General features: G+C 45.7%; 1 protein-coding gene across 2 annotated transcripts in view; it reads left to right on the top strand.

Annotated features, from left to right (window-relative positions):
* nova2 (NOVA alternative splicing regulator 2) overlaps positions 1–12,279 on the top strand; it is an 87,615-nt gene extending 75,336 nt beyond the window's left edge. For both annotated transcript variants that reach the window (XM_071897908.1, XM_071897907.1), the window contains one exon: positions 11,257–12,279. In XM_071897908.1, the coding sequence (XP_071754009.1) occupies positions 11,257–12,279 (1,023 nt within the window). The remainder of the gene's footprint in view (positions 1–11,256) is intronic.
* Positions 12,280–13,189: the final 910 nt, after the last annotated feature.

Here is a 13,189-nt window from a genome sequence, read left to right as displayed (position 1 = left end):
CACTGCTGATGCTTCTGAGGGCCGTTTTAATTCAACTTATCATTCCTCTCTCTCTCTCTCTCTCTCTCTCTCTCTCTCTCTGTCTGAGTCTCTCTCTTGCTTTCTCTCTCTCTACATATATGAGTCTCTGTCTCTTTCTTTCTTTCTATCTATCTCTCTCCATTGGTCCACAGCGTCACATCAAGTTAATATATGGGATGAAGCAAGTCCTATCGGTCTCTCTCTCTCACACACACACACACACACACACACACACACACACACACACCAGGCAGCACGTCTATTTCTGGTGTCATCAGCACTGTGGAGATGGAGGGTCTCACAGGTCAGCTAGATATCTGCACCTTGAAGACTACAGGACCCCCGCCAGATCTCACACACACACACACACACACACACACACACACACACACACACATGCACAGAGAGAGAGAGAGAGAGAGAGAGAAAATACTACAGTGTGGAGAAGAGAGATGTAAAAGAAGTGAATGCTGTGTAGCGTGGTTGGTGGTCCATCTGTGTGTGTGTGTGTGTGTGTGTGTGTGAGAGAGAGAGAGAGAGAGAGAGAGAGAGACTACAGAATAGACTGTGTAACAGTGAGAAAGACTTGAATACTGTATTTGGGATTTAGGTTTTCTATTTTAGTCACTGAGTAATGCACAAAGCAAAAGAATGTGCATCAACGAAATCCAAAGCATCCATCATGCAGCCTTTCATCTGTAAGGAAAACAAAACAGAGAGAGAGAGAGAGAGAGAGAGAGAGAGAGAGAGAGAGTCAGTGTTGAGGATTAGCCTGACAGGCAGAGGGGGCGGAGCCAGGAAGACAAGCGGCCATAATTCTCCTCCCGCACAAAAACTTATCCCTTTAAAGATAAGACTCTCCTGTCATGATACCTCATCCCTTTAAAGAGCACAACTCAAGTCACATGAGGCCTGCTGCATGTCATGTTGATTCACGATCCACAGTGAGAGCATCTGGTCCGTCTGCATGTAGAGTCCAGCCGGGTGAGACCGATACAACGGGCCGATGTTGGCCTTTTATTAAATATCAGATATCAGTCAGTCAGTGTCGTCCACTGGTCGTTCACAGATTCCTCCTGACCACACATACAGGAAAACAGTCTGGACATTTTTTTTTTTCTTTGTACATTTTATTTATTCATTTAATTGTTCAATTACAGTTTTAATTAATCCTCCATTTAAAGGAAGTTATGTTTCCCTTAAAGAGCTGCTAACACAAGATTTAATTAGTCTGGGTTTCAGTGGAGAGTTTTAGTTTCCCATGAGGCTTTTTCCACCCTGACAGCAAGAACATTCTGATGAAACACTAACTACTAACAATTCTTTTTTTTCTTTGCACAACAAATTGTCAAATTTAAGGATTTTTAATATCCAGCACAAAACATTGGCTATCAGCATCTTCAGTTTCAGAAGAGGCAACTGACGCTTGTTTATTAATGAAGTTATTAGTAATCTTAAGATGTTACTTACAAAATAAAAACAGTTTTTTATGACTTAATCAGTTGTATTTTTTTAATTTAATATTGAGCCATGAAGAACAGATCTTTTATTTTTGTTATTGGTTGTTTTGTTTTTATTCTTCCAAAATGGATGTACAGCGTTTTGGAATTAAACCCTTTAATTCTATCTGTACACTGACTTATAATATATATCTGTATATTGATCATATAATTTCATGTTTGCGTGTGTGTGTGTGTGTGTGTGTCTACATGTATGTGACCAGTTTAACATCCTCAGCAGAGGAAAATCTTGGTATTACCTACATTACCAGTGCAGATACAGAGCTGCTCTTTACCTATATCGGTGTGTGTGTGTGTGTTTATTCATATATCCAAGTGTGTGTGCATATATAATATGTCCATACTGATCCAACACTGTGTCCCCCCCGCTGTGTCCCATTCCACCCTGGCTGTACTGTCCTGCTGTTATTTATAACCTGCAGGGGGTTTCTGTGTTCCGGGACCGGCCAGGGAACGAATGCAGAAAGACAGAGGGAGAGATGGAAAAAGAGAGATGGGAGAGGCAGATCGAGGTGGATGGAGAGCAGGGGTGATGAGAGGCAGAGAGGGAGAGAGACATAGAGACAGAGAGACAGAGAGGGAGAGAGAGAGAGAGGGGCGACTAAGCCTGTGGATCAGGACAGGGCAGATTAAGCTAAAGTCCCCCGCTTAAGTCTTCAAAGTTCAGACTCCAACACCCTCAACAGTTGTCCCCTGTCCTTGCGTGGCTGTGTGTGTGTGTGTGTGTGTGTGTGTGTGTGTCCATGTAGCCGTGCACGTACATGCATCTCAGCGTACGCGTCTATCTGTTTGTCTCTGTGTTTGTGCACACATGTATCTGTGTTTACCTGTGTGTACGTGTGTTTATTTGTGTGTTTGTCTTTGTGTGTGTGTGTCTTGTGTATTTGTACACGTGTGTGTCTTTGTGTATGTGTGCGTGGGTGTGTCTATCTGTGTGTGTATCTGTCTATATGTGTTTCTATATTATCTATATGTGTGTACACATGAGTATGTGTATCTGTGGGTGTCTGTCTGTATATGCTGTATATCTTTGACATTCGCGTCCACGTGTGTGTGTGTGTGTGTGTGTGTGTGTGTGTGTGTGCGTGTGTGTGTGTGTGTGTGCGTCAGCGCCGGCGTCCAAAGACAACACTGACGGCCTCGTGGCCTGGATGGAACGTTTGGACGAGACGGCGACTCGTTACTAAGCCCCGCCCCCGTCCCCCCGGTCCCATGATAGCTGTGACATAGTGAGAGAAAGAAGAAGAAGAGTAGAGTGGGGGGTGGAAAGATAGAGGGATGAAGGAGAAGTGAGAGAGAAATTAGAGGAGAGAGAGGAGAGGACGAAAGAGAGAGAGGAGGGAAGAAAGAGAGAGTGAAACAAAAGTCCAAGGCACTCTCTCAGTTTGAACATGGACTGTTTGAAGCTGCCTGATGAAACACGATGGCGTGTTTTAAGTGTTTTAAGTGTCATTAGATATAAAATAAAGGCTTTTTAAAGTTGTTCAAAGAAGAGTGCCTTGGACTTTTGTTTCATTCTCTGTGTTTTCCTTCTTTGTTCCAACCTGTTGTTAGCTGTTTCCATCCAGCTGTCCCGCAGGTTTTAACCAGACTTTTAAAATATCGCAAAAAATAAAAAAATATGAATTGGTTTCCATCAGCCGGGTGGAAGCGAACAAATCGGTTTCCTGAACATCAGAAAAAAAATGAGAAAGAAAAATGGAGAGTATATGAATTGATTGGCGTCAGCCAGATTTCATGCTTCCATCTGAAGACAAAAACAATGTTAATATTCTAATAAACCAACTAATGGTCATTAAACCACAACAGAGACTTACACATGGGGGAGACAGCAGGTACGACATATTTTACAGACGTCATTTCAAGATGTTTAAAGACACTTTTGAGACAGTTTTGCAGTGAAATCGATCCATTTATCAGCTCGATCATGCCAAGCTGACATCATTAATTAATTATTCAACGAATGACGAACGAACAAAGCTTCCATCGCTATTTATTGCATCATTTCTTAATCGACAAAACCGTTTTCCACTTCAAGCAAGTGTAAAAACTTTTTGGTGAGAAAATTGTATTGAATTTTGGTGGCTTTTCTGATTCAATATATCATAATACACATAAAAATACTTGAATGGAAACCCGGCTGAGCAGAGGAGAGAGAAGAGAAGCCAGATGAAGAGAGGCAGTGGAGTGAAGTCATGATGAGCAGCTGTGTGTTCATACATCCTCATGTCGAGGTTAAACCCCGACAAACTACTACAACACGCTGCTGTGTGTGTGTGTGTGTGTGTGTGTGTGCGTGTGTGTGTGTGTGTGTTGTCACAGTTCACAGTTTGCTTGTTTGCCTGTTTGTTAAATGAGAGACATTGTTCTCTGCTTCAGTGACCTCAGCACGCCCTTCGCTTGTTATCACTACTCCTTGTTTCTGCAACTCCTTCACACACACACACACACACACACACACCAATAAGCAGACTCATGCATATAAACACACATTCACAGATATACAAAATGACTGACATGCTTTGGTTGATGAGGCAAAGCAAAAAAAAAATTGCCCTCTCTCTCTCTCTTTCTCTTTCTCTCTCCCTCCTCATCCTCTCCCTCTCTCTCTCTCTGTACTCTATTTCTGATTAAAGGCCTTCATACACAGGGCAACTTTTGGGGCAACTCTGATGGGCAACCGTGCCTGATCTGTTGCTTCAGAATTGCTGATTTAACAGCAACATTTGAATGGATTTTTGAACCTGTAACTGACTTTGTCGCCTGCAGCTGGGAGCGTTGCCCATCTACATTCATTCTAATAAATGGGCTTGAAGCATCGTAGATTTTTAGTAATTATCCTCAGCAGTGTTTTTGTCACCATACCTGAGTCAAACAGTATTTGGAAAAACGTGAGTGCCAGGAATTTAGAGGAAAGTAGGATCAGGAAAGTAGATGAAAATCTATAATAATGTGTGTGAATGGTCCTGCTCATCTCTTACTCAAATCAGGATAAAACAAACAGCAAAAAATAGTAGCAAATAGGCCAGGGTTAGACTGAAATTGGTTTGCTATATGATATTTTGGGCCAAAATGTGCCCAAAATATTAATTATCAGATATCGGCTGGTCAGTGTCATCCACCTGTGACATGATGGAGGTTCCTCCGTCACCACAGCTATAGAAAAACAGTTTGGAAAACCTGAGACATGAAATGACTGACATGATTTGTATTGCACATTTTAGTTTTTTATTTTATTCTTCATTGAAAGGCAGTAACGTATCCCAGAGTTTACCTTCCATTGAATCAGTTGTGGTGGGTCACTCTGCTTTGAAGAGCTGCTGACACTAAAATAATTTCATCAGTCTGGGTTTCAGTGGAGAGTTTTAGTGTCCCATGATGCTCTGAATGCTGTTTCAGAGGCTTTTCCACCCTGACAAGTATAACATCCTGGAGGAAACACTGATTATTGGCGCAAAATATCGGCAGCTTCAGTGCAAAAATATTGGTATTGGCCTTCCAAAACCCATATCGGTCGAGCCCTAAAATAGACCTGCTGTTTTCACCACAGTTGGTGTGCGATCATACATTCTGATCAAATGACCGCACCGTGTTGTCGACATTGATCTCGACTAAGCCCTCGTCTCTGCTGAAGTCAACACTTCCCATCTCCGCTGCTTCAAAGTGTCGTCTGTTTATGTTAATGAACGGGAGACCGGCTTTGACCTTTGACCTCAGACCGGCAGCTGTAGCAACAGGACGTTCTAGTCAGCAGCTGGGTGGATGCCAAACTCCTCCTCTCCTCTGGAAAAGTTTCTCCCAACACTTATAAAGCTCCTCAAGGAGAAAAAAAACAGGGGGACTCCAGAGACGACAAAAGGCAGAAAAAAAAAACGAGAAAAAAATCACAAAAAGCAGCCTAAAACCAGAGCAGCGGAAGAGAAAAAAAAAAACCCAAACATGAAAGAGCCGGAGTTGAAGGAGCGATTGCCTCCACGCTGCCAACTGTCACGTAATCTACTTCTTTGTAGCGGCGCTGCAGAAAGGTGCTGGGAACAGAGGATTGTGGGTAGGAGGCTGCCCGGCTGAGTCGGTCATTAGAGGCGAACCAACAGCGTCAGCTAAATAGGGCCGGGATGAAGATGATGATTTCACATTAAAGTGCCCTTCAGATGGAGAACGGAGTGTGTGTGTGGGAATGTGTGTGTGTGTGTGTGTTTGCCCTTGTAAGACGGGGTTTGGTTTATTAAATTGAGAATTAAATGAGGGAAGAAGATAGAAAGCGAGACAGAAAGAAAGAGAGGGGTTTAAAATAGATATAAATGAATTGGAAGAATAGCGGTGCAGCACGAAAAACACTATGACGCACCGAGTGAGGAAAGAAAGAAACGAGGGAAATAAGAGTTTAAAATGACTGTGGAAGCACTAACACCTCTACAAGTCTGCAAAAATGAGAACGAGGGAAAAGGAAAACGGGAAAAAACGGAGAGCGAGAGAGAGACGCGTGGAAAAGAAATCAGAGCAGGCAGAGGAGTGGAGGAGAGCGGCGAACCTCATTAGCGAGGAATCAGTCGGATATAAAGATGGTAGATGTGATCATTAGCGCCAGGAGGGATCAGACATCGCCGTACGCCACTGTTTATCCTCCCACTTCTACACCAACACTGCGTCTGCCTCTGTGTGTGTGTGTGTGTGTGTGTGTGTGTTTCTGTGCGGAGTGCAGGAGATGAAAGGATTCATGGGTAAAATCTTTTCTGCTCCCTCCCTCCCTCCCGCCCTCCCGCCCTCCCTCCTTCCCCGCCTGTCTCTTATTTCTTTTATCCCTCATCTCCACTTATCTCTCTTCTCCCCTCCTCCCCTCCTTGTATTTAGCTGCGTTCCCCCCGAAAAACAAACCAGTTTCAAAACGTTGTCACTCGAACAACAAAAGCGCCGGAGTGTTTTCAGTCTCCCAAATTATACATCTGAATGAAATCTGAGGCATTTTTAATGAGAAATGCCAAGGAGAGATAATTTTGTTGTCAAATGGTTTGCGGACCTCAAAATGCTGACGTGCTGCTGCCAACAGGAGGCGCTGTGCTGCAGTGAGGCTTAATCTCAATACAAAAATATGCACCAATTAAGACAAATTTCCCATCTGGTGGAGGCTTTTACCCAAACCACACTCTTCATTATGAGTGCATTCATTTTTATAACATTTATCCCCTAGTGTGACTTGAACGATGAAGTGATGAGAACATAGACACCAAAATCATCCATGTGTCCCCGGTAGATCATTCCCTCTGGTGCTACATGCTAACACTTTAGCATGATGAGTGATAGTAGGCGACTAGCATTATTCAAAGTAAGAAGACTGACCTTTTAGTAATTCAAGTTGTTTTTAGTTTATGGAAATATTATTAACTCAATATAGGTGATGCAGCCAGGATTATTTCTGGAACTATTTCAGGTGAGAAACCACGTATTCATCCGCTGCGTAGTGATTTTTAGCTGCACACAGTCTCCCATCGCCCACCACCTTCACTTCCTATGGAAACAGGGAAAGTAGTTCCTGCTGGTTCAAAGAGAACATTATTTTTTATATCATATTTTGTATAAATTTTACCAATCTCCTACGCAAAACTGCCAGACTTATATCATTTCAGATTATTTACTATTTAGCTGCTACAAAATCTCATTTTCTCACTTTTGAGATAATGCTAGTCGCCTGCTATCACTCAACATGGTGTAGCTAAAGTGTTAGCATGGAGCAACAGAGGGAATTTTTAGTGTCTATGTTTTCATCACTTAACAGGTCAGTTGACCAGCGGGCCGATCTCCCAAACACGTGTTGTATCCCTGTAAGCCTCACAGGGACCGGAGCCTCTCACCTGACAGTGTCGGTGCTTTGCTCGACTCGTTAAGCTACGCGGGACAACAGATTGTATTCCGGCACTTTGACGGCGGCGGGACACGAAGGCGGGTGTTGAAGTTACCCTCGCTGTGTTCCTGCCTCGCAATAACAAACCTCTAATCAATAGAAACGGATTACAAAGTTCCACTCCTTCTCAGAGAAAATGATGAATGAACAAAAGGGGAAAAAAAAGGAATATCACACCTGTTAATCCCATAGAGAGGCGCGGCTTCGCCAGCCTCACAAACAAACACTCACAGGGGAAAGCTAATTCTGTAATATTCGAGGCGAAGCGGTGAGAAGTGAATACGCGACACTGTCGGCGGGTTTGAAGTCGGTCGTATTATCGCCCACAACCCCCCCCCCCCCCCCCCCCCCCACATACCCCCCCCTCCCCCACCCGCCTGCCTGCTTCTTGCTAATTTCCCATTTCTATGTAAATTCATCTGCCGCCGAGCAGAAAGCTCCGGCGCAGAGAGCGAGCCGTGGAATGCAGCATGGCAACAAGCCGCGGCATCGAGCCTGCCGCCACGCCGATGTTGATAGGCTTATAACTGCAGCAAACAGAGAGAGAGAGAGAGAGAGAGAGAGAGAGAGAGAGAGAGAGAGAGAGAGAGAGATGGGGATGGTAACTGGAATGGCCTCCGCATTTATTGTACTGTGGATTGATCCTCTCTCTCTCTCTCTCTCTCTCTCTGGCTTTGTCTTTTCCTCTCTCTCCCTTTCCTCTCTCTCCTCCTGCATTTCTCTCCCCCTCTCTCTCTCTCTCTCTCCCTTCTTTATTTCTCTCGGCATGGAGAGAAACAAAGGAAGAAGCACTGTATCTCTATACCTCTCCTCTCCCTGTATGGTGAATCGATCATCTCTCTCTCCCCCCCTCTCTCTTTCTCTCTCTGTCTCTGGCTTTATCATCCTCTTTTCTTTCTCAAGGCCAAGTCTTTTCATCTCTTCAGCCCTCCCTCGTTCCCTCCCTCCCTCGTTCCCTCCCTCCTCCTCCAATCCCTTCAACCCACACTCTCTTTCTCCTCTCAATATGAATATTCGTCATTGAGACAGACAGCAGATAGCAACAGTAGTTTTGTCAAGAGTTGTTCTGGAGAGAGTGGGATCAATGCTGAGATGAGAGAGAGCGGCCCTCGGACACACACCCACACACACCCACACACACACACACACACACACACACACCCACCTCCAATTCCCTCTCTCAGAAGCTTTATTTGCTAGACAGCTAATATGCAGCGAAAGTCAATACATCTCCTGCAGGCTTCCTTGTTTGTGAAAGATAACAGAAAAAAACCAAAACAAAACAATTTCTGTTGTTGTGTTCACATTGGAGAGCAAACAGATTTTTTTTTTTCAACAAGTTACAGTTACCAAGTCTCTTATCGAATGCTGACAGTGTCTCCGGCTTTGACACCTTCCTCCAGTTTATGTTTCCATTCAATAAAGTGATGCTTCGGTGGCGTATCGAGGTCAGCGCTGCTGCAGAGTGTGATGCGTCACACTTTGCCTACGTCAACAGAGCAACAGTGCACTCCTGTCTCACCCTTTCTGGTTCACCCAGACAGAGGGCTGCTGAGGAAGACCTGTCGCTGGGTTTCTACAGCGCCGGGTCTTCTTATTGCTGATATTTTTGTGCCAATATCTTTAAAGGCTATTTCTAGACACAGAAATAGAAAAAATCCTGTTGATATTTACATGTTATCATCCAAAAAAACAGTTATCATGTGACTTATTTCCCTACCTCTGGATGCTATTCGCTTTCATTCAACTCAGGGAGGAGATATGTGCATCAACAAAATTTTTTTGCTAAGCCTCGCCTAATAAGGCATTAAAAAAATTCATTTTGTGAATAAAAAGTAGTTCCCATCCAACTACATTTGAATGTTTTTGAATTAATGTGAGCATTCAGAAAGCCCTTATTGGATGAACGGGGCAAGAGTGGGCGTGTCTATGATAATGAGCAAAAATGTAAACATTGGAACAAAGAAGATAAAAAATACAAAGTGCCTCAACCTGCCTCATTCAAAGTAGTTCCTATGAAATCGATTAGAATAAGTCAAGTCAGACCTAATGATAATAAAAAGCTTGTTTCTTATCCAGTACAAAATTTAGAAAATATAGGTGAAATGTACAAAATGTTCTATGAAATCCCTCCAGCTACATGTTATCACAGAAAAACCACAGGGATTTCATAAGGGAGAGACGGCATGCTGGAAAATGGGCTCAACATTCACCATGGCCATAATTATGCTGTAAATTTGACCATTTGCATGCCAAAAATTTTCAAACAATTATAATTATTCAATATTTCCTCATAATGTTATTCTTGGTAGAGTGGAAAAGCCTCTGAAAATCACTGGACACTAAAACTCTCCACTGAAATCCAGGAGAATGAGAATAAAATAAAAGATATTCATCCTATAAAAATGTTGTGTTAGAATCAATTAAGGGCAATCAGGTTAAGGGCTTCCCATAGACAACCAGTGCAATATTGATCAATACTACAACGAATATGCAATCAATCAAACTGCATCATATTCTGTCATATCGGAGATCGATGAAACTGATTTCCCAATACCCAATATTTTAATAAAAGGCCAATATCGGCTATATTATGGATGACATACGTGTTTGCCTGTACATGCAGATAAGTGATATGAAATACTGCAACTATGCTGTGTGTTTGGATATGGAGAGTGTGTGTGTGTGTGTGTGTGTGTGTGTGTATGTGTGTTAGCTCCTCACTCCCTTTCACTACCCTTTGAATGCTGGAGCTGTGTTTCCATGGCAACGCTGACCCCTGGGAGTCAATGTTATTTTTTTCACACAAGTAGCCTCTTTACAATTCCTCTCTCTCTCTTTCTCTCTCTCTCTTTCTGTTTCTCTCCGTCTTCCCTTCCCTCCCACTCTATTTGCCTCTCTCTCTCTCCCTCTCTCTCTCTTTTCTCTCACCACCTCACTATTTCTCACTCTTTCTCTCTATCTACTAGTTACGTGCCAAAGCAGTGAAAACTCCCTCTCATTAACGTTATGCGTCGAGGCGGTGGAGGCGCTGTCACTCCTCAGTCCTCACTGTTGTATCTCTATCTCAGCTCTTTCTCTCCCAGGACATCATTACACTGCTGACACACACACACACACACACACACACACACACACACGGCAAAAATACAGTGGCTTGGACTCAGGAACCCTCTCTTTCTCTCTCTGTCTTTTCTTTGTTTCTTTTTGTCTCCTGTCCTCTGAAAAACAAAGAACTTTCCAGCGCTGACCTTATCTTTAAAGCGCGCTCTTGAGTCGGACGATTTATGTTTGTTTTACCCTGTTTTGCATCACAAAAGAAAGGTTTTTCATCACCAGTCTCTATATTTTTTCCCTCTTTGCACTGTGTAGTTTGAATCAAGATGAGTTATTGTCATGTATGTTTAATCATCACATCGCAGCTGTGAAATCGGCTCATGACCTTTGTTGTCTTTTCTGTCTCTCTCTGTACGAAACATTAGGAAAAGCCTCCTGATACTGACTTGTAAACTCTTTATGTCTCAGTTGTCTCAAGACTCAAAGATCCTTTCTTTAACCTGCCACCTTCCCTTCATGACTTCACTGGATTTAATAGTTGAAATCAATAAAGGGGCAGAGCTTTCACTGGGATTCCCGTTCAGTCAATTTCAAGAGAGCAGGTGCTCCTAATATTTTGTACACTGAGCGGAGTATCAACTAAAGAATATGATATTAAAATATCAGCCTCACAGCAATAACTTATGAATTCCATTTTTCTTTCTCTCCCTTCCTATTTCCCTCTGACCCCGCCCCCCCACCCTGTTGCCCCTCCCCCAGGCTAAGCTGATCGTCCCTAACAGCACGGCAGGGCTGATCATCGGTAAAGGCGGAGCCACGGTGAAGGCGGTGATGGAGCAGTCGGGGGCGTGGGTGCAGCTGTCCCAGAAGCCCGAGGGCATCAACCTGCAGGAGCGCGTCGTCACCATCAGCGGAGAGCCGGAGCAGAACCGCAAAGCCGTGGAGATCATCGTCCAGAAGATCCAGGAGGATCCGCAGAGCTCCTCCTGCCTCAACATCTCCTACTCCAACATCTCGGGGCCCGTCGCCAACTCCAACCCCACCGGCTCCCCGTACGCCAACTCCGCCGAGGTCATGCCGGCCGCCGCCGCCGCCGCCGCGGCCACGGCTTCCTCTCTGCTGGGCCAGGCCAGCCTGGCCGGGGTGGGAGCCTTCCCCACCACCATGTCCAGCTTCTCAGGCAACGACCTGCTGGCCATCACCTCCGCCCTCAACACTCTGGCCAGCTACGGCTACAACACCAACTCCCTGGGCCTGGGGCTCAACCCCGCCGCAGCCTCCGGAGTGCTAGCCGCCGTAGCGGCGAACGCCAACCCCGCAGCGGCCGCCGCGGCCAACTTGTTAGCGTCCTACGCCAGCGACGCGTCCACCAGCGCGGCTCACCCCGCCGCCGGCCTCGGCGGCTTCTCCCTGGGATCCCTGGCCGCCGCTACGGGGGCCACCAACGGCTACCTGAGCGCCGCATCGCCGCTGGTGGCGTCATCTCTCCTGGCCACGGAGAAGCTAGCAGAAGGCGCTAAGGAAGTGGTGGAGATCGCCGTGCCGGAGAACCTGGTGGGAGCCATCCTGGGGAAAGGAGGGAAGACGCTAGTAGAGTACCAGGAGCTGACCGGAGCCAGGATCCAGATCTCCAAGAAGGGCGAGTTCATCCCCGGAACCCGGAACAGGAAGGTGACCATCACGGGTTCCCAGGCCGCCACGCAGGCCGCACAGTACCTGATCAGCCAGCGAATCACCTACGAGCAGGGGGTACGCGCCACCAACCCACAGAAGGTGGGCTAAACCTGACAGCCAATGAGAAACGAGGAGGAAAAGAGGAAAAAAAGAGTGGGGGCTTGGGGGAGGAATATAAAAAAAAGTGAGAGAGTGAGAAAGGAAAAAAAAGGAGAGGAGAGCAAGAATGTCGGAAGGAATCGTCCGCGCGTTTTCTTCTGCGTGTTTTCAGTATTCTCTATTAAAAAAAAAAAAATTTTTTGACGCGAAGCAAAAATGTGCTGAGAAGACGAGGAGGGAGAGGAGCGAGTGTCACGCTGAAAAACCAAGAAAAAAAATGTGTAAAATGTAAATAAGGTTTTATTACTTAACGTCTTGATCTTTCGGGATTTTTTATTGTTTTGTTTTATTGTTTTATTTTGTTTGTTTTGTTTAGTAAATTAAGCTGTCTGTTTGTTCGTTTGTGTATTGTGTGGACAGAGCTGAATGCCATGTAGACAGGCCGACTGCCTGAGAGGCTACAGGACGGAGAGGGGGGGGGGGGGGGGGGGGGGAGGAGGGGAGGGGGGGAAGGGTTGGCGTTTACGGGGTACCGCCCACCCCCCCCCCCCCCACCCCCAAAATCCCCTACGGAAACAACCCCTACCCCCCGCTCCCCCCCTCCCCCCACACCCCCCCCTGTCGCCCGCCAGTAGGGTTTTTGTTTCTCTTCTAGTTTTGATTTGCCCTCGGCCCCTGCCCCCCCCCCCCACCCCCACTCCCACCCCCAAAAAACCCCAGCCCTCACTACTTGCCCCCCCCCCCTCGCCGCCCCTCCCCCTCCCTACAAGGGTTTAATAATGAACAAACTTCAACTCGGTGTGAGAGTGAAGAAACACCCCCGACTCCCCCGCACCCCTCTTATCTTATCCTCCCCCCCCTCTCCCGCCACCTTTCGCCAAACCTACCCCCCCCCCTTCTCCTCACCCCCCCCTCCCCT

The sequence above is a fragment of the Centroberyx gerrardi genome, chromosome 6 (assembly GCF_048128805.1).
Source record: "Centroberyx gerrardi isolate f3 chromosome 6, fCenGer3.hap1.cur.20231027, whole genome shotgun sequence".
NCBI lineage: Eukaryota > Metazoa > Chordata > Actinopteri > Beryciformes > Berycidae > Centroberyx > Centroberyx gerrardi.
This window is presented reverse-complemented; position numbering and strand designations above follow the sequence as displayed.